The sequence below is a fragment of the Callithrix jacchus genome, chromosome 5 (genome assembly GCF_049354715.1).
Source record: "Callithrix jacchus isolate 240 chromosome 5, calJac240_pri, whole genome shotgun sequence".
NCBI lineage: Eukaryota > Metazoa > Chordata > Mammalia > Primates > Cebidae > Callithrix > Callithrix jacchus.
In genome coordinates, this window is record NC_133506.1 from 23488896 (window position 1) to 23511477 (window position 22582).

General features: G+C 43.1%; 1 protein-coding gene across 28 annotated transcripts in view; it reads right to left on the reverse strand.

Annotated features, from left to right (window-relative positions):
- KIF16B (kinesin family member 16B) overlaps nt 1-22582 on the reverse strand; it is a 295534-nt gene that overhangs the window by 108250 nt on the left and 164702 nt on the right. For 17 of the 28 annotated variants that reach the window (XM_078371416.1, XM_035298401.3, XM_008995788.4 and 14 more), the window contains 3 exons: nt 4853-4885; nt 4440-4493; nt 1563-2921 (listed from right to left, as the gene is read on the reverse strand). In XM_078371416.1, coding sequence (XP_078227542.1) covers nt 1563-2921; nt 4440-4493; nt 4853-4885 — 1446 coding nt within the window. The remainder of the gene's footprint in view (nt 1-1562; nt 2922-4439; nt 4494-4852; nt 4886-22582) is intronic. The other 11 variants (XM_008995790.4, XM_078371414.1, XM_003732816.5 and 8 more) reach the window with 1 other exon arrangement.

Consider the following 22582-nt stretch of genomic DNA (forward strand, 5'->3'; position numbering starts at 1 on the left):
TGGTGACAGAAAATAGGTGAAAGAAGATAAATATTCTTTAAAAAAAATTTTTTTTTACTTTTTCTTTTTTTGAAACAGAGTTTCCTTCTTGTTGCCCAGGCTGGAGTGCAATGGCACAATCTTGGCTCACTGAACTCACTCCTGAGTTCAAGAGATTCTCCTGCCTCAGCCTCCCAAGTTTATAGGTGCCCGACACCACGCCCGGCTAATTTTGTTTTTTTAATTATTTTTAGTAGAGACAGGGTTTCACCATGTTGGCCAGGCTGGTCTCCTGACCTCAGGTGATCCACCCACCTCTACCTCCCAAAGTGCTAGGATTACAGGTGTGAGCCACCACGCCTGGCCAGGAAGATAAATATTCTTACCTTACATGACAAGAGTGCTCGTTTCCTAGTTTTATTTTTCACAACAACAAAACAATCAGTAAATCACCACACATGTTCTAACATCCCACTGTGTTCAGAATCATCTGGAGTTTTGTTTGTTGGTTCAGCTGACTGATAACGCAGAGTCCTGAGGCCTGCTCTTAAATACTATGACTCAATAGGGAACGGGGAAGTCATGATTTTTCATTCCCAACAGGTTGTAGGAATCAGCAGCCTGTATGCAAACCATGAACTCCAGGGATGATACTTAACTACAACAAATGCTGGTCATGGAGAAGACGTGAACCTATTGGTAAGAAAGGGCAGGGAAGGGGCCACGCCTGTAATCCCAGCACTTTGGGAGGCCAAGGTGGGTGGATCACAAGGTCAACAGATCAAGACCATCCTGGTCAACATGGTGAAACCCCGTCTCTACTAAAAATACAAAAAATTAGCTGGGCATGGTGGCTCGTGCCTGTAAGCCCAGCTACTCAGGAGGCTGAGGCAGGAGAATTGCCTGAACCCAAGAGGCGGAGGTTGCAGTGAGCTGAGATTACGCCATTGCACTCCAGCCAGGGTAACAAGAGCGAAACTTCATCTCAAAAAAAAAAAGAAAGGGGGCAGGGAAGCAGAGATAGAAAGAGGTGAGGGAGGAGGGAGGAAAACAGGGAGAGAAGGAAAAAGGGAGCAAGAGAGAGACAGGCGAGGAGGGAAGGAAGAAACGGGAAGGAGAGTGAAGAGAGAGGGCACAGGAAGAGAAAGGAGGAGGAAATAGATGCAAGGGAAGGGAGAGGAGGGAAATGAAGGGGAAGAAGAAAGGAAAAGAGCAGGAGACAGGCCGGGGAGACATGGAAGAAGGAAGGGAGAAATCAAAGCGGAAACATTCTCAGTCTTGCATTTACCAAAATATTAAAACACACACATTCCATGGGTCAGTGGTATAACGAACAATAGCTTTGCTTTCGTTCATGCGTTTTTCAACTTTAGGCCAGCAATTCTGTAACAAGGACCCTAAGGAGAAATACAAGAAGCTTAGGAGTACTTTTCTCGGTTCTGGCAAATATAAGCATTTGCCTATGTATTACAGAATATAAAGACTAAAAGAATAACTTAAAAAAAAAGTGATAACATAAGGAGTGAAAAATGAACACTCATTTGGCACCCACTGTATGCCATACCCTTCCTTCCCAATCTCACCTTTCCTGGTCCTTCTCCAGGGCTTCCTGCTCAGCCTCCAGGCTGGCCTGGAGCCCTGACTGCTCTCTGCTGCCGCTGTTCAGAGTGGCAAGTTTCTGCCTCTGCTCTTCAATCTCCATGCCCAGGGTAGAGCGCCTCTGCAGTGCAGAATGTCTCCTCTCCAACCTGGCCACAGCCCGCTCCAGTGCTTCTCTCTGCTGCTTCTCTCTGGACTCCAGAATCTCCTTTTCCTTTTTCCTCACTTTTTCCTCCTGACGCGCAATGTTGGCAGTGAATTCAAAGGTGGCTTGGAGCTTTTGCAGCTGGCTTGCATTGGCTTGGTACTGTGCAAGCTGTTCTTCTTTTTCTTCCATTTCCTTTTCTACTTGATAAAGAGTATTGTCCAAGCTAAGAGGGGCTCCGTCAAGAATTTCAAATGCTCTCTGCTTTTCTTCCAGCAGAGTTGGCAAGTGATTCTGCAGGAGGTACTGTAGTTGGCGTTCCTTATATTGCAACCTGTACTCCACTGGCTTCATTTTCTCGAAATCTTGAGCCACTTGGGTGACATCTGTGACACTTTCATCATGTTTTCCCAACAATCTAGATTCTTTGTCCTGTTCATATTTTAAACAGTCTAGGATCTCCTGTTCTTCTCGGATTTCTTTTTTCAGGAGGTCTTTCTGCTGAAGCAGGTCCCTCTCCAAGTTGATTAGCTTGACAAGCTGCCTTCTCTTGAATTCAGAGAAACGCAGTTGAGCCTTTTCTAACTCCTCGCCATCTTCATCCCCTCCAGCACGTGCCTCCTTCACCCGCAGGAGGGATTCCCTAATACCTTCCAGATCCTTCTTCTCCTCTTCCACCCACTGCACCTCCCCACACCACAGGAGCTGGATCATCTCCTGCTTCTCTCGGAGCTGCTCTTCCAGATGGGCCACGAGCATCACCTGCTCCTTCTCCTGCTCCTCCAGTCTCTTTTTTTCCAGTTCAAGCTTGGCACACTGTTCATCTTTTTCCCTTTGGAGCCGGTCCAGTTCTTGAAATATCTGAAACTTCTCAGCCTTCTCAGTGTTGTTGAGTTCTTTGAGTCGTTGGAGTTCTTCCTGGAAGCGGAGAAAGCTCTCTTCTTCTTGTCTCTTCTTCTGCAGCTCGATTTCCTGCTGTTCCCTCAGCCTTTCCTCTTCAAACTTTTCCTTCTCGGCGAGTAAATCCTTTAGCTTGTTCTCGATGTGGAAGCTGCGGCGTTTGAGGCTCTCTTCCTGCTTGCGAATCTGGAGCTGCACGATTTCTGTCTCCTTGCGCTGGGTCTCCACCTCCTGCTGCATCCGCTCCAGTTCAGCCTTGTCTGATTTCTGCTTTTCTTCCATTTCTTCTATGAGTTTCCTGAAATGCAAAGCACTGACTTGTCATTATCTAATCATTGTTCAAGTGCTGCTCTAACTTTACTGAAATGTTGTGAAAGTGTACATACAACCAGGTCAAAGCCTCCATTAACACAGAAGAAGAAGAGCAACTGCTTTCCCTTAAATTTTCAGCAGCATCCTGTTTAATTTTTTTTATTTTTGAACTACCCAACATATCATCTGCCTATTCTCCTGAAGTGGCTTCTGATATCATTTCTTTGTAGAGCTTGTAATCATACTGTGTTATGCATGATATAATTTTAAAAGACCCCTGAGCTCAAAGAGAAAGAACCATGCCCAATTTAAATTAAATGTGAATAAGTTTATTCAGCCCAATGACTAAAACTCAATGGAAGTTCAGTTACAAGATAACATTAAGTAAAAATGCTTATGCTGTCCTCATCTCATTGGGGTCAAATATCAAAGTCATGGCAATTGACAGTTCATTGTTCCAGCTAAAAAACTACATACTATTTAACATTTAATCACTAGTTTGGTACAAATGGTGATCACCAAATGGTCCAAAATGTTAGTTTACTGGTGCATAACACTGGAAATAACTGGAGCCTCCATTAGCATATACAAATGCATAATTTTGCGAGCGTTGGGAGTGATGTGTTGTGTTTTCTCTTGGAGAACGAATGATCTCCACTGGGGACTGCACTGAAGTTTAGAGTTGGGATGGCCTCCGAAGCAAGAACGCAGAGTTAGAGTACAAACACACAGCCTCCTCCTCCTGACCCACCAAACGCCTGTCTTGGATGATGCTGGGAAACTAAGCCAATTACTTGTGACATTTAAACTCCAGGTCCTACAAAATAAACATTAACTTTGCAGACTTCCCATAGCCTTAGTTTCTACTCTAATTGTCATCTCTTATCTATGTCTTGGCTGGTTAAATACAACAGGAAAAACAGAAAAGGAGAAAAGACAGTTTTATCAGGTAGAGAATTATTTCAGAACATACAAAGAACTCTCCAAATCCATTTAACGGCCATTTCTCCCCCGATCCTGCCCTCCCCTACACAGAAGAAAAGTGAGCAAAGAATAGAAGCAAATTATACATGGGGAAATACAAACAGCCAAACAGTATCAGAAAAGATGTATGAAAAGCAGGGAGGTATAAGGAAGGGAAATTGTCATTCTTTAGGCTTTTTAAAAACTCAGGGGATATTGTTAAGAGAAGATCTACTTTTGATTAAATTTAAATGAATACATTTTGGCATATTAAATTTAATTGGTATGTTAAATTTGCCTACTGACTCTATTTCCCATTTCTCATAAATATTTGAAGACTAACTGTTTAAAAAATTTTAACTTGAAGAAAAACCAACTACTCTAAAAAAAAGAAAAAAAAAGACCTGGGGTCATTAGACATGTAAATAACAGACACAGAGCAAGAGGGAAGTATTGAAGGAGACATATCAAATCGGTCCAGGATATCAACACAGGAATCCACACCACAGGTGTGTTGAAACTTAAGCCCCATATGACTTACCTTTTACTTTCTAATTTTTCAAGTTCTTCACGCTGCTGCCTCTCAAATTCAAGTCTAATAAAATCAAATGAAAATTAGTCACTTTTCTAAAGAGCTTTTCTCTCTCTCTGTATACAGAGTCATATATTAAAAAGAGCATCAGTTTTTCAAGTATTACTTTTAATGACCATGGATTAGCAAGTTTAAAATGCATTCTTTGCTCTAGGACTATGATTACGAATTAGACATACTTTTGGGAGCTTGAACTTAAGCTGAAAAGGATGAGTTTTACTTGAAGGAAAACAAACAAACAAACAAACAAACAAACAAAAACTGTATTGAAGAAGCAGAGTTAAAAAAGACTTCTAAATGATAAGCATGTCTATTCCATGCAGCTTAGCACTGATTAATACATAAAAAAGGAGAATCTCTACCTTAGACAGATGGGTCCTTTTACAGAGAAAAGACTGCCAGGGAGGTAGAGAGAGAGAGAGACCACAGACATCAATTAAGGAAAACATTTAACAGGAAGGAATATCAGGAGAAAAGCAGTAAGGTACTTAAATGCCAATAGCCATGCACAAATAGAAACATCTTTTTATAAATATCACATTTCCCAATAATTTCATGAAACACTCCAAAAAGTTAGCTCTGTTTTATACTTCTCACACTTCTACACACTTCTCATGATAATCACAGTCATGACAGCAACTGAGTACCAACAGTAATTATAAACAGTAGTCAAACGAGGACTTTCGCTGATTTATAGTTTTGCTGCATGTTGGTTCACGAAGTTCCTTCTGTAATTAATACTTCTGCACTATAGGAGCTGTCGGGGGTTCTGAAATTGTGAATAGATTTACCATACTGTTGTAGAATAAAGGGATTTAGGTCACTGGGAATTTTAAAACTCACTAAAATAATAACACAAGCTGATTTCTTATCAAATATTTATTTAATTATTGCAAAGATTCACTATTCTTATTAAGCAGCATAAGCCGTATTTATTTTTTATGCTTTTTTTCAGGGTTGGGACTGGGGTTGGGTCAGACACTGCCAGCACCTCCCAACCCTGAACTATAATTCTTAAGCTTATACATTTTTCTGCTGTGATAGAGGGCAGATACAGCTAAAAAGCTTGCTACAGAAAAAGTCACCATAAATCTTCTTCCTTGAATAATGCATAAAATCCACATTGGAAACAATTATTTAGAAATGAGCTAACAAATACTTCAAATAGCTCCCTTTCCAATTTAATAATGTGGGGTAATATTGAGAATAAGATGTCCAGTGGCCTTTGTTTTTGGGGTTTTTGAGACAGGGTCTTGCTTTGATGTCCAGGTTGGAGTGCAGTGGTGTGATCACGGTTCATTGCAGCCTGGACCTCCCGAGCTCAAGCAATCTTCCTGTCTCAGGCTCCTGGGCAGCTGGGACCACGGTATGGTGGCTTTTGTAGGCAGAACTGATATGTGCTGTGTGGCGTGATTTACACATAATCTCCCTCTGTCCACCCAGCAAATTCTGAAGGCAGCAAACAATAACCCATTTCACAGATGAGGAATCCAAAAGTTTGGGTATGTTGAACACCTTCTCCAAGGTCACAGCGGTAATATATGCTGAAGCCAGGATATGAACTCGTGGCAGCCTGCTTCCAAAATACTGCCTATTAACTCAATTTATAAGCAATGTTCACATTTGTGATATAAAATTAAAGTATCAAATCTTTCACTGAAACTTGTTAGATAACAATATGCTTATTCTACTGACAAATGAAAAAAATCTGTACCTTCTGCATGAGAAAGCAGCCATATAAATATAAATGAAAAGTATCTGTCAGTCATGAAGGCCAGCCCATATGCAATAATATTAAGTAGGTTTAGAACTTCATTAAAATTAAAATGTAACCATTCCTTTTTATTTAACGATAAAAGAACCTTAGGAATGATCCCAAGTTGATATCTTCATACTTCAGTATAGTTTAGTCTTTCTAGAGATATTCACATAGCCAAAAACAATCACTGGATAAAATACTTTTTAAAACCTGAGAATTTCCCTAATGGAATTATCTTCACTCTTTATTTTCTGTGAACAAGAGCTCGGTGCACCCATCAGGAGACCTGGCTTTGAAACTGTCATGTGCGCACAGTCCAAAGTGCTACAGTGAGCACTGGGCATTCAGATGGAAACCTACCACCTGAGGATTGTTTACACACACAGGTTCTGTGTTTGACAGTCGCCGTGATCTCTCTCACTTGTTCTTCCATACTTAGAAAGCCTATTTCTCCCGCCTATTTAACAAAGCAGGAAACTGAGGCTTAGGGTATGTAAGCAGCAGAGGCAGGACTTGAATCCAAGTTCGGTAACAAAATCTGTGCTGCCAACTACTGCAGTTGTTGCTAGGGAGCTGCATGGTCTCAAGGAGGTAATGAATTCTGAGTTTTAATCTCTAATGTGATATTTTAACTGAGTATCTATTTTTTAAACAGTGGACACAGTGTCAGGTACTGTGCTAGGTAAAAGGCTACAAGAGTCTGTAAAAGAGATGTGGTCCCTGTCCCCACCAGGCTCCCTGTCTGTATGCATTGGTCAGGGTGTCACACATGAGCCGTGCATAGGGTACCAACCCCAGAATTTGGTAGTATCTAGGATCAAGGCAAGCTTCCTGAGGAAACGTGTATCTAATCTGGGTCATTCTTTCTCTTGCATGATATAGAAACTCAAGGAAAGCTAATAAAACCAGATTTTCACTTGCTATAGGAGAGGCAGCAAGCCATGAAGCTCAAGAGGACAGCAGAAGCCAGACAGTGAAGAGCCCTGGATGTTATGTTAATGACTTTGAACTTGACCCTACAGGAGGGGACAGAAAGTGTCTTGGGCCAGGGCTGTTGAAGAACACATACTGCTGGTGTCCTGCAGAGAATAGGTGGGTGGGGGAGCGATATGGGAAGGCAGAGACAAGTTAGTGGCAGCAACTTAAGTAGGAGACGACAAAGCAGGACCCAGGACAACTGCTTGCCTTGATCCTAGGTACTACCAAATTCTGGGCTCAGAACCCCATGCTCATGTGTGACACACACAATAAGTGTCACTTACAGACCAGAAGCCCAGTGGGGACGGGACCACATCTCTCTTGCCGACTGTTGTAGCCTCCTGCCTAGCACAGTACCTGACACTGTGCTCAATGTTTAAAAAGAAGGTGCTCTGTTAAAACATCACATTAGAGATGAGAACTCAGAATTTATTATCCTAGTGAGATGATGAAGAAGTGAAGATCTCTCCCAATACTCAGCAGATCAAGCTGACAAAACGTGGCAACTGGTGGCATTTTGCTGGGGGTGGAAAGAGAAAGGAAAAGTCAAAGATGACCCTCAGGCTTCTGTCCAACTCCTACAGGGGTTGGGAAGGCAGAATGTCACTGCAAAGAGACTGAGCCCAGGCAGGTGTGAATACAAATTCTAGTGTCCTGAGACCAGAACAAGCTATTGAACCTTGGATGCTTCATTTCCGTAGAGGCTGAAGAAGGTAACAGGCCCCACCTCAAAGGGCTGTAGCCAAGATCAAGGGAGATGCAGCATGTGAGATGCCTGCCTGGCAGCTGCGCACTTCGGGGGCTGAAGTCGACTCGCATTGCGATGGTCCACTGAGATGAGGAGAGCACTGGGGAAGGAGGGGCTGAGTGGCAGCTGTAGCAGTGCTGGTGCTCAAGGTGGGAGAGGTTGACACCCATCGAAGCTAATGACCATGGGGGACTCACTCTACACCTGGCACTGCTCTAGGCACTTTGAACTTAATTCTCACAATGGCCCTGTAAGATCACTGTTCCCATTTCACACATGAGAAATGGCAACGTCACTAGTAACTGGCAGAATCAGGTTTGATTTCAGAGCCCACATTTTTAATCTCTTCTCTGTCTTGCTTTCAAGCTAAGCTTAGTTTTACACATATAGAATCCCGTGTTTACACAGGGTCATCCAACTGAGATGTCCAGCAGGCAGCAGGATACATGCAAAGAGCTGCTACACAGGCCCTTATCCAGGCTGAAGATATGGACTTGGCCTTCACCAGCATGTAAACAGGAATGAAGCCCTAAGAGTGCATGAGGTTACCCAGGACACATGTGCAGAAGGAATATAAAGGAGCCTAGCGCAAAGTCAGAAAGACCACAGACTTCACGGTGATTGGCAGAGATAAATGGCCCTCTAATGAGGCTGGGAGTGAGCAGAGAAAATCAGGAAAGGGCAGGCAGGAGAGGGAAGAGGGTGTCTGGAGAAAGAGGAAGAGATCGGTAGCACAGAATAATCCGGGAATACCAAGTAAAATGCAGAGGCCAAGGAGCACCCAATGACCTTCACGATGTGGAGGTTCATCTTGGAGAGACCTTTGCTGGGCTGGGGCTGGACTGCAAAGGTCTGAGGAGTGAGTGAGAGGAAACTGGAGACAGTGAATGTCTCCAGAGCACTTTATTGGTAAGTTTAGCTGTAAAGGGGAGGTGGTGGTTTCAGGAGGATGAGTGCTCATTTTAACAGATGAAATAGACTTGTGCCTATTTAAATCCTTGTGTGAACAAGCAGGAGACAGAGAGACAGAGTGAAAAAATGGGAAGACGCTGGGAATATCGGATGGACAGAGAGTTCTCTGAGCGGGCAGGAAAGGAAAGCATAGCACCATGGCTGAGAGCAAGGGTCCAGCCCAGACCAAATCCTGGCTCCTATATGACCATGGGACAATCTCTCAACCTTCCTATGCCTCAGTTGAACACAGACTCAAAAATAATCCTAGTCCTCAGTAGGTGAGAGGACCCAACGAGAGTACTCACAACCACTATTAACTTAGTGAATAAGTACCAGCTATTAACCCTATAGGATCCATAGTACAGCAGGGGAAGTTCATCTGAGAAAGGCAAAAGGGGAGTTCTTTCATTGAGACAGGAAGGAAGGAGAAAAGCCTGAATGCAAAGCAGACATGGGACTTAAAGGTTTGCTCTCTTAGGACTCTTGTGTTCCACATGGAGAAAGGAACAAGCTTCTCTGCCTAACCACGCCTCTTCCTAAGAGTGAGGAGAAATAATGGTGGGGTTAAAAGTAAAAGAATCAGCAAGATTATTTATAATAATGAAGGGGTCAGAGGGCAACAGAACTGATGGAGGAAATGAGCAGAAAGGGCTGGCTAGGCATCATTCAAGCTTAGAGACCATTAATTTATAGGGGCATCGATCTCTGTGTTGATGTGGTTTTCTTGGTTGCACTGAGCTCAGATGTCTAGGTATAGGCTTAGGGCAGGGAGACAGCTCAGTGGTTCTAGAATCAATGGGACTCAGGTAAGTGGAAGAACAGAAGGATCATCTGATGATTTGGAAAGCAGATGGCTCAAGGGCTGGAGATGAGAACTTAATTGGAAAGGGAAGTAGGAAAAGGCTTACAGGAAAAGTAAGAAATCAGAGAAAGTCTCCACGCTGAAGAAGGGAGTGCTATTTAAGTAACTAGATTGCAGGATGAGTTCATTTCAAAGAATCACCCAAGATAACATCACAACTTAGAATGATGAAAGACTTAGAAGGAAATGTCTGGAAGGGAAGGAGAAGGCAACAGTATGGACAGCCAGGAGTGCAAAAGGCAAAAAGTGGGACAGGCAGACATCCCAAGTGAGGCTGAGAAGTGCTCCAGGGGGCAGAGGAAGGGGGTTCTGGGAGCAGCTTGGAAGAGGATCTAAGAGTCTCTGCGTTGGTGAAATCACAGGTCCTCCTCAGGGGAGACCTTCACTTTGGAGTGTTTTATAGGGATGGAGAAGGGGAAGTATTTGCATTAAGGGAAGCTGTCAAGATCAGGCAATGGAGGCCATTGCTCTGGCCCTGAAGGTAGCACTGTAAAGCACTGAGTCAGAAATCAGAGAGATTCCCATTTCAAATCTTCGTGAAGACTTGTGACTTCCTTTCTGCGACCAGTCTCTAAACAGGTAGAAACTTTGGTTGTTCACTTCTGAAAGCAAAATGCCTTTGGTAAATAATGAAAACTGTTTCCTCAAAAATAATATTTAAAAAACAAACAAAAAAATACCATAAAGACGTTCAGTCTTAAATCACAAACAGTATGAGAAGAGAGTCATTCCAAAGTTCGAGACTATTTTTAGATAAGCAGTGACGTGCTGGATCGTTTCTGTTAGATGTTACCTATAATCAATGACAATTATTTGAGACAGTAAACCTCAGTAGATTGTAAAATATAAATGTGTGTCATTATCAAGGAGAGAACATCAAGAATAACTGTATTGGAAGGTGGCTTCATTTTAAATATGTGTAATTCATTCTTTTCCTTTAGTGCAGTTATCATGGCCCCATATTCTAATTTCCCAAATGTTATAATTAAAAGGAAACCACAAAGAATGTAATTTTTGCAGGTGTTTTTAACATTTTAAAATGACACTTGGAAGTATACTTACTGTATTAAGTCAACAAAAAAGCACAGCATACAACCTATTTTTTTTTATCAGAAATAGACTTGTTTTATATTAAAAGAGATCTACCATTTTTAGGTATAACTGAACATACTGCAATTAATATTCCTGTGACGGGGTGAGAATTTCTCAGCTTACACCATACGGAGGGAGGGAGGAAGGAAGGAGAGAGGAGAGAGAAGGGAGGAAGATTTAAATGAACTGAAAGCATAAATACCTGCATCCTTGTGTGTCTTCATGGTGATTCGTGTTGTGCCTATGATGTCATTTCACTTTCTAAACAGTACTACTACCCAGGTTGATGCTTGAGCAGGCAGTTGTAGTGCAGATAGACAGGGAGGGTAACGGAAGCTGAGTCCAGCCCACCACATGCATGGAAGGAAGACCCCCCTGGCAACAGAGGTGGTCTCCCTATGGGACAGCCATATTGGGAAAGTTCCTGGCATCGATATTACTCTCTTATCTCAGTGGGCATATGATCAGACAAGGAAAAACTTTTTGGTCAATGAGTCGCTTATTCTAAGTGACTTTTAGGTTACTGTCAAGTACAGAAATGACTTCATGCGCCCGCGACCCTTGCAGCCGCTCAGGGCCCTGTGCTCAGACAGACCCCATACTTGATGCTTGCTGTGGCCATCTTGAAATACTTAACGATATTAGAACAAGAGGCCCAACTTTCAATATGTACTGAACCCTGCAAATTATATAGCTAGTTCTGATCAAGCATATGTCATCTTTGAAAAAGACTCCTGGCCTTTTGCCTGGAATGCTTGGTGGTATTCCTCAGTCCAGATCTGGTAAGGAACTAGAAAAGGACCAGAACTCAGTGCACTGTGTTTCACCTCTCCCTGATGCTTCACTAAGGTTTAGGTTCTCACTACAGAGGGTTCTTCAATGGTTTAGACAAAAAGGACTGACCTTTTCACCACGCTGCCATTACCTAGGGAACTTCAGCCATCTCAGGCACCTCACAACTGAGCAAATCCCATGGAGACGAGTGGATCTTACAGACCAAAGAGAAAGTTTGAATTTGGGTATGGAGGTGTGTGCTTGTCCCATCCAATCTTCTTCCTAACCCTGAGAACCCTAACATTCCAGATGTTTCTTGAAGGCTAAGCAGAAAGCAGTTATTTCACCCAGGGCAGGCTCTGGGAAACTGATGAAAGGAAGAACCCAGCCATCCATCGGGTTTCCAACTCTTCATACAAAGGCCTTGAAGTCTTTCCTACATGAATCAGCTATCAGGTAAAATTTCGTTAGAAACCTAGGAATAGCTGTTTTATAGAGACGACAGGAATTTCTACACTACTCACCACCCCTCACCCTTTTTTCAAACCATTGTCAGGGTATCCCACAGAAGACAGACTTACATAAAATTACAATTCAAGGGGTGTGTGTCAGGATGAGGCGGGGAGACAAGAAGTCTCACAATGCAATTTAATCTAGAAGGCTGTGAAATTAAACCCTCTTAAGTAAACGTCAGAGTTTATAACTTAAAAATTCAAAGCATTCTGGGAATGGTTTTCTAATAAATTTCCAAATCCCTGGTCTAGAAGGTACTCACTAAAGACTTTCTAAGGAGCCAGTCTTAAGCTTTTTGCATTGCAAATGGAAAGTGCCCTAAGAAACAAGGATTGCTTTTTAAAAAACAACAAAATTTGATACCATAAGCATTTTCACTGAGTTTCTCCCCAGCCTATTTCTCATAACAGTGGTATAACTTGCTCTGAAAATGAAAGCTAGGACCACAGATATGAAACTCAGAGGCTTTCTAATCAAGCCAGAGGATCACAGGCAGTCTGAACTGGATAGGGACTTGAGATAGATCAGACACTGAACTCGTTCACACCCCACCTCCCCTGCCTCTCCATTCTACCTTACAGGCCAGGAGAATGAGACCCATAGTGGGAGAAAAAGGGCCCAGGAGACTTCCTTTAAGACTCAGGACTCAAGCCCACCTCTTCCAATTCCTCATCCATTCTTCTACCCAGCCTGGAATTCCATCTCACCTTCTCAACCAAACCGTGGTAATTTTTATCCTAGAAGGAGTCTCCCAAAAGTTAAAAATGATCCATCATTACAAAATATACTTCTCTCCATTGGATAAACCAGGAGAATGCACCACGTAATTTTCTTGCCACTTCCTTCAACTGTGTATTCTACACACACAACAAAACTTGCCCTGGCACCTGCTGTGAACAGCCAGGACCCTCAGTAGAATACAGAATGGAGAGCTGGGTACTCTTAAGTGAGTGAAACAGAGTGAAAGAAAACATGCTCATATATTGACCATACGGAATGTAATGAGCCCAGTGGGAAAGGGCATGTTTTCAATAGGAGATGGGGTGGAGGGACAGCATCTGCAGGGATGAGAGGAGGCCTTGCAGAGGAGGTGTTGTCTCAGCTTGGCCTTGAAAAATGGATAGAATTGTGATGAGCAATCTGTTGTTGTGGGTGGGGAAAAATCCAGTGGAAGAAAAATAGGAGAAGGAAGACAAATGAGAGGTATACAGAGGAAGCTGTACAGAGCCTCAGTTGGCTATTGGTCTGATCAAATAAAGGGAAGTGATGAGAAATAAAACAGGAAGTTAGACTGTAAGCAGAATATTAAAGGTCCAGATGACACACTCTTGGGGCACCTCCCTGGGCAAGCTTCTCTTCCGCCTCCCCTGCCCACAAGTCCTCTATCACAGCACAGAGCAGGACGTTCAGGAACTGGTCGTTCACTCACCCATTAATTCACCTGGTCAACATGCCACGCACTGTCCTAGGCACTGTGGGCTCAGCCAAAGAAATCAAGTCTCTGCTCTCATAAACCACTATACCAGTGTGGGGTTGAGCTAACTAATAAATAATGAGTATGCCGTGGGATAAGTACTCTGAAAAAGGACTAGAGGAGGACACTGAGGAGAGAGCTGCAGGAAGGAAGGGAGTGGCCATGAAGATGCATCTGGTACCAACATGAGGGAGGAGCCAGGCCACAGGCTGGGGGAGGACATGTGCAGGACAATGGAAGCACAGCAGGACCACATGGCGCCAGCAGGAGAAACCAAGGGAGGATGGCTACAGGAGAAGAGTCACGGCCCAAGAGGGAACCAGGGTCGATACCACTCAGGGCCTTACAGGTCACAGAGGGCAGAGGTTGTCTCCCTCTCTGCCGGGGTTTTCAGAAGACTTCCTTTATTTTTATCTGGAGGGTTTTCTGTAAGGCACAGAGTAGGCTGCAACCAGTGATTGCTATGGGTAGTGTTTTGAAGTCAGTCTCATGAGCTTCACAGCCAGAAACACAATGACGAGGAGTCACAGACCACCTGGGTGAGGAGATGGTGTCAGCCAATGTCTGTCTCTTCGCCACAAGAAATAACTTTTAATACCCTGCACACTCTCATGTTTATCACGTTTAGAATAATTGTGCATGGTGCAGGTAAGTGTCCCACACCATGACTTCTCTATTTTGGTCCCAGCCCTCAGTCTTTCCAGTCAGGAAGATGCACTCACAGAGAAGAGCCTACCACAAAGTCTATTTTTAAATCATTTCCTTATAATACACACCTTGGACAAATCACCAAATCATTAACTATCATTCTACAGCAGTTTAATATCATGGAATTCTATAACATAGATGCACCGTGATTTATGTACACAATTTCATATTGTTGGAGATGTACATGGGAAATGATTCTGAAAAACCACTTTGGTAAGGTCTATACTGGGGGGCCCAAGAAGAGGCTGGTTTAAGGAAAGAAATGCTGTGCACATTTGTGGATAGAGGGAAGAGAGAGAACAGAGAAGGGAAACTTGAAGATGCAAAAAAGACTTATAAAGGCCACCTCAGTTCCTCTGCCTTGATGATACACCGTTGAAGTGAGTAGCTTTGAAAATCCACCTGACACATTTGTATGCCCCTGAGATTGTACACGCGAAAGAAAACATGCTAACACGCCTAACCAGGCAATGCTGAGAATGTCGCCTCTGTATCCCAGACCACGGCTCTCTGTTGCTGTGCATTTTCTTTTCTAGGTCTCCAACCCAGTGGTAGATTCTTTCCTTTCCTTGTTTCTCTCCCCAACATTTCCCTCTTTATTCCTCCCCATGTTGCTTTAATTTAAGCAGCAGCTGCCATCTAAGAAGAATTCTGAGTATTGATTGAGCTGACAAAATAATGAAGTAGACCAAGATTTATATAAGAGAATTCATTGAAATGGCATCAAGAATTTACATGGAACAAAAAGGAAATCGTTCTGAGTGTCCTTAACGATTAGTTAAATCAATTATGACATAAACATAAAATGAAGAATCATATTCAATGGCATGAGAAAAAGCACACAATAAAATGTTTTTAAAAAGTAGAAACTGTATATCTAGCGAAATCTCAATTTTGTTTTTCTTAAATACTCTATAAAATGTATAATTAACAATATTTGATGTACACTTCAATATATGTACTTTAAAATATAGGCAAATATTACAAACATAAACCAATCATTATTTCTTGGTGAAAAGATTATGAATACTTGTGATTACTTTATTCATTTCTGAACGTGTTGCTTTCTATAATCAGCCTTTCGCTTCGTAATGAGAGTAACCTGTTTAAAAAAATGTTTTTTAATCTATGCTGATTATAGCAACTGTTTTACTTCTTCTTTGCTTCTATCAATCTCTGGTTCATTTCAATTTCTTTCCAACAATGATGACAATTAACCTTAGGTCATGAGATATGGGAGTTGCTGCTGGTGACTAAGCATATGGTGTCAATGACTTGGAAGCCAGCCACACCAGGTTAAGAGTCATGGTCTGTGATAAAAGAAGGGTATGGAGGTCCTTTGTCTGGAAACAGTTCACACCTACACACATTCAGTCAAGAATTACTCCCTTAAACACTTACTTAGAAGTCAGAATACAGTACTGAGAAAACCAGAACCTATCACTTACCACTAAATACAGAAACCAAGAGCGGACAGTTGCACCAACAAATATCATCACCAACTATTTTTTTTTTTTTGAGATGGAGTTTCGCTCTTGTTACCCAGGCTGGAGTGCAATGGCACGATCTCGGCTCACCGCAACCTCCGCCTCCTGGGTTCAGGCAATTCTCCTGCCTCAGCCTCCTGAGTAGCTGGAATTACAGGCACGTGCCACCGTGCCCAGCTAATTTTTTGTATTTTCAGTAGAGACGGGGTTTCACCATGTTGATCAGGATGGTCTCGATCTCTTAACCTCGTGATCTACCCACCTCGGCCTCCCAAAGTGTTGGGATTACAGGCTTGAGCCACCGTGCCCGGCCAGATCACCAACTATTTAAAGGGCTCACAAGAAGACAGAGAATGCTATGAGTAAGTTGCCCAGGAGGTAAAAGTTGGACTGGGTTTGATAAATCCTCTTTTAGAAAGTGACATTTAAACAGAGATCTTGGAGACTATGCAGGATTTAGTTACGTGAAGAGCCGGTGGACAGACGAGTGTTCTAGGAGGAGAGAAAAGCATATGCAAAGACCCAGAGGCAAAAATGACTATGTACAATTGGAAACCTTGAGTGAATTAGCAACATGTTCTAATCAAATGAGTTAACAAATTACAGAGCCACTGACATGTAATCAAGTTAATATGTTACTGTCAAGGAAAATCAATGCTGTCCTGTAAGAGGAGGAGGAAACCTACCTTCTCCCACCATTGCCTATAATGGCCATGCGTCATTTCACCAGGAACAGTCTCATTTGCTCAGCTGACCTTGACCATTCGGCTTTAGATTGTGTGGTTATAAAATAGCTGAAGCAAAATGCATGCCACCACTCAGACAATACAGTCTGAAGAAACTGAATAAAGACAGATCTTCTCTGAATTCAAGAGCTCATTTCCCTGCCTACTTTGAAAACAGAAAACACCCAAAGCTCATCACTTAAAGTGGCTCACAGTGGAATAATATTCAAGGACAAAGAGGAAAAAAGCAGTCTGTAATTAACACCAATCTCAGCTCATGGAGGAAGAAGCCCACTTCTTTCAGTTGCTTTCATCACATGTTCCCCAGGACTGTGTATCTTAACAAGCTATTTAAGGCAATCTATGGCCAACTGTAAAGTTAGTAAATGGTCCATAAAAATGCAAGACAACTGAGACCAAAAACTGGAGAAGAAACCAGCCTTGCAGCAAAGTAAACTTTTGAGAAATGGTAAAGCCCAATACAATAAACCAGCAGAGATAAACACAGTAAATAACCATCAACTAAAGCACAGGCTAACTACCAAATTCCTAGCTACATAAATTCTGTCAGCTCCATATATAAAATCTCCATGCTCAAGGTCAGCAAGGAAAAAAAAGGATCAGACAATTTATAAAGTAGCAGTGAGTGAGGGAGAAGGGGAGAGAAAAGTGTGCTTGCAAGGGAGTGTGGCTTCCCTCCCATGACCTCATATGAAGGTGTGATAGCCTGCTTTTTGTTAGCTTAAACTGACTCTCTCTTTCTTAGCTGAGAGCTGTTCAGGCCTCATGTTAGCTTCTTGGGCCGGACAGACTCTATCTTAGCTTCTTCGTTTTAGTTATTCCCCTCATTAAGTATGTAACTGTAGTATGTAGCTGGGGCAGGATGACACCGGGCACATCCAGGAGTGCATTTGCTGGTAAGAGGCTGGGTCAAGTGGTGCCAGCAGAGCCTGGAAATGCAGGTGCTGTCGAGTACCCAGAGCCCCCATATCTATAAGTTGTGTGTCTTTTCATGACAGCTCTAGCCCTTGCACCTGGTACTGTTTTATTTCTCATGTACTAGTTTATCTTTTAACTTTTTGCTTACTCTGCTTCTGTGAAAAACTTGCTTCAGCTAGGTTTCCCTGTCCTTTTTCAAACTGGGATATGAGAAATGCCCAGATACTTTCTTCGGGGCCGAGGGAACTTTGGGCGTTAGCCACCTCTCAGTCACCACCTAAAATAAAGGACTCATAATTCAATCTAAGAATGTGGCGCATTTCTTAACTCACTCGGGTATAGCAAAGGTGCACGCCATGTTGAGAACGTCTCCAGCTATCAGCAGATTCTGTTTCTGAAGCCCCTTCTACATCGTTATAAAGCAAAGGGAAACACGCATTCCCCTTAGTTCATGTGTATTAGGTGTCTACGTTCCAGGTGTGCTGCTATGCACTGAGTAAACAACAAACTAGATTCTGTGTCTGTTTTCTGGAACCGTATAGTTGTAGACAGCAAAGCTACCGCTCAGTACAACAGCTAAGGCTCAGAACAAAAAGGGTATAACCCTGTCATTGGTGTCTCCTTACTTTCCCCCTGATGAGATGTATTCATCCTCCAAGTTTAGTGAAGGCAGAAAGGAGGTGAGGAAGGAAGGAAGGGAAGGGAGAGAAGGAAGGAGATATGAAAGAAACAAGGAAGGAGTGGGATACAGGAGCAACATGAAACTATTTCCTTTCATACAGCTGTTGTCATCTCGGGAGAAGCTCTCACTACCACCTTGGTTGCTTTGGCTTTTTCTATTCAAATCCCCAAACTCTTCATTTGGAATCTAGTTATTTCCAGCTGTACATTCCAGAAATCCATTTCCATGCTTAATCTGAAAGCACCAGTAAGGCAGAAGCTAATCTCCCATAGCATTCTAGTATAGGAAGTAGCTCAGCACAGAAAGAATTAGGAGCTTGGTGAGTCTTTGGTGATGACCAGGATGCCCAGGGCATGCTTTTAGAGACAGCCGCTATTAGCCAGATTCTCCAGACTCTAGGGCCTGTGAATACAGCCTAGAACCGTGTCTAGGAGGGCATAATTATAGTGACACATTCAACACCCCAAGAAGGCCTATTTTCAGCTTGAAAAAGAAAAGATAGTCTAATCTCTCAGTGGGAATGGTAGTGATATAAACATTCTGTAGAATAATTTGTGAATATGCATCGAGAGCCTCAAAATTATACGTATTCTGGCCTGGCGATTCTACCTCTACTTCCTCCCCACTGAGGAATTAATCATGAGAAAATGCAAAGCTTTAGCTCCAAAGCTCTTCAGCCCACTAACTTGTGATAGTTAAAAACTAGATAACAAAATGCCTACCAATAGAAGTCAAATATGGCAATGGCACGGGTCCCCAACCCGCAGGCTGCGAAGGGGTACCAGCATTTGATTTGCATAGGAGTGCGAACCCTATCATGAACTGCACACACAAGGGATCTAGGGTGCTCGCTCCTTATGAGGCTCCCCTAATTATCTGAGGTGGAAGAGTTCATCCTGAATCCATCCATCCCCCTCCTCGATCCCTATCCCTGGAAAACCTGTCTTCCATGAAACTGGTCCCTGGTGCCAAAAAGGCTAGGGAGCACTGAGGTTTGGAATAGCCAGGCAATGGAATATTGCATGGACATTAAAACAATGTAGAAAAATATTTATGCAAGAAAAAAATAGTAAGTGTAAAAAACTCTCACAAGTCCAATATTAATCCATCTTGGTAAAAGATGTAAAATATAAATGTATATATACAAATATTACATTTTTAAATTATAATATTAAATATATACATTGTATATACATACAAATGTATATACATATATAAATGTGTGTTTACATCTACATACAGAGAGGCAGATAGTGGAAGAAACAGAGGTATAGGCTAGAAGATAATAGTAACATGTTAAATGTAGTCGCTTCTTTTTTTTGTTTGTGATTTCTAAATTTCCCATAATGAACATATTAAAGTAAAAAATAAATTTAAGTATTTCTCATCTGTCTTCTTCCCATGATCCTTGATAACTGTAGACCATCTTCTGAGTTAGGAGTCTTCCATGGCTGCCGGGCCTGCACTGGCCCTGATGCTAACCAGACCCCTAGGGCTGCTGCACTCCTAGGCTGACGCTCCTTCAGTGGCTCACCAGATAGAGCTTTGGTCCTGATTTTTGATATGTTTCGGTCTAACTAGGTTTGAAAGCTAGGTGTTTCTCCTCTTTAGAGTTTAATTATTCAAATACAGCCATTTAAATGGGCTCATCACTGGTTAGTGCTCAGAGGAGGCTAATGTGCCAATGAAAAATTCTTTTAGTTTCAAGACTGAAATGAGCTTGGAAGTTATCTAATTTTGCTTTGAGCACTTTCAAGAAGCTGTGAAAGCTTCTGCATCTTGCCAAATTAGCTGTCTGTTTGCAGTCTCAGAGCAAGGCAGAGGAGGCTTGAGCAGTCGGCTTGCTTTCTTCTTAAAGACGCTGCACCAGCTGAGGAGGAATGTTTCCCCTGCAGGAAAATTATCTCCTGGCAAAGACCCTGGCTGGGCACCTCTCCAGCGTGGAGCTAACTCCCAAAGGAAGTCACCAGGCTTCTCTGCCTAATCCAAAAATTATCTGGCACCAAGTATCACGCATGTGTGCGTACAAATCACGGCTTCCAGGGAGCTTGAGGTATGGGCCAGGAGTAATTTCCAAAACTATGTTCCAACTCTATGTGCCCAGTCAGGCTGATACAATGTTCTTGGGGAACAAGAACTTTGCTTTCAAAACTGCAAATCTTACTATAATTCAGAGCACAGGGTATTATTTTAGACATGGGCTGTTTAGAAAATTAGTAGACTGCCTGCTGAACAAAGACGAAAATCACATTGCTCTGAAGATAACTTGGAGCTTACTGGATATAATAATTTGCAAACCAGTGATAATTCTTTTGGAGTGTTCTGTTCTGTGTAAACCTGAGAACTATGCAGCAATTTTTTAGTCAGTTGCAAAAAACACTCAGGTCTACACAATACCAAAGAAACCAAGAGGTATGTAAATTGTAACCCCACCAAATAAGTAGAATCACATATGTGTGGGTGACAAACTCACAAAGATAGGGGCCAAGTAATATGGATATAGGAAACAGTGCATAAGGACCACTGACAAAAGACCTGGGCAGGCCTATGAGATGGCAGACACATCCTTTGTGCTGACAGCACATCTGCTGGCCAAAACCTACAGCTCAATGAACATTTGTGAGATGCCCACTCTGTGAGATCTTCTGGAGATTCAAAGATAAGGTAAGATAGTGCCTGTCCTCAAGAAGTCTACATCAATTCAATGCATACACATCAGAGAAACGAATTTGGAAAGAGCCAATACAAGAATGCACAAAATGCCTGCGAGAGGATACACAGGAGACACTTAGCTCCAACTGGCAATGCCCAGAAAGCTTCCTGAGGATACGACTCTACACTCAGCTTAAAAGAGGAAGAGGACTGGCCAAGGGAAGAAGAGGGCAAAGGAGACGCAGACAGTGTTACAGATGCAGAGGCCTGGAGAGCGGTGTGACCCACATAAATCACAGGAAAAAGTTCCGGGTGGAAAGTGATGGAAGGTAACATTGGAGAACTAAGTCAGAGATGATCAGGCTGAAGCTTGGAAGTCACCACCCGGTCAGTACTAAGGGGTCAGGCCAGATGCTGAGAAGAGGAGGAGGGCGTGACCAGGAAGAACTAAGGAGGTGTGGTGAGTTCCTTCCTCAGGTTCACGGTGAGTACAGGCCCATTTTGCCATCAGATACAGACAGGAAGCACAGTGGGAATCATGCCAATCAGAGCTCTGCAACGTTTGCTGCTCCTCATGTATTGACCACATTGTCCATTTAAGGAAAAAAAATCTGTCCTACATGTTCTTTCACAGTGATGGGCAGCACGATTTCTCAGAGTGAAAGATCCGCATATACGCGCTGAAGGTGGCGGCAACAAGAGGAAGTGTGCTAGGAAGACAAAGTCCCCATGTGGAGCCAACTGGGGAAGGAAAAAAATTCCCAAGGGACAGAGTGGGTGATGACTGCTATCAACCGACAGGAAAGCAGCTGCTGCACGGGGACCTGGGCAAGGGACGGGAGGCCCCACACTGTCAGGTGGAAGCCAGCACGAGAGCTTAGCACAGAGAAGGAGGAGCCCAGAAGGTGTGTGTGTGTTTGTGCACGTTGAGGCGGGAAGGGAAGCAAACATTTAATAAGCACCTACTTTGTATTACACAACAATTAAGAGGGCCAGCAGCTAGTTTGGCCAAAGAGGGGGAAAGTAGTAGAGAGCAGAAGAAAGCTCGGAAACAAGTCTGTTTGAGCAGGAGGTGCCACCCATGCTCTTGATTCCTCTTCATTAAAAGTAGTCCTGGAGAGGCCGGGCATGGTGGCTCACACCTGTAATCCCAGCACTTTGGGAGGCCGAGGCGGGTGGATCACAAGGTCAAGAGATCGAGACCATCCTGGTCAACAAGGTGAAACCCCGTCTCTACTAAAAATATAAAAATTATCTGGGCACGGTGGCATGCGCCTGTAGTCCCAGCTATTCAGGAGGCTGAGGCAGGAGAATTGCTGGAACCCAGAAGGTGGAGGTTGCGGTGAGCTGAGATCGCGCCATTGCACTCCAGTCTGGGTAACAACAGCGAAACTCTGTCTCAAAAAAACAAAAAACAAAAAACTAGTCCTGGAGAGATGACAAGGCAAATGTGGGCGAGGGTCTCCAAACTCTGCACTTCTCAGCAGGGCTTGGTCATCTGCTGAAGCTACGAGACTGCTCACAGGGCTCAGTGACCATGCAGGTGCCCTAGGAGGTGAGTTATGAAGAGATGAGATCGATGCATTGGGAGCATGGGTCTGGGGTGACGTTGCAGTTTCCCTAAGTAAAAGACCTCCAAACTAATCCAGTCTGGCATGTGCAAAGATAACGCTACCACTGTCCTGATTTCTGACAGGCTTTACAAGTGTCTTCCCTGTTCACTAAATCATGCTCTGAGATGACTG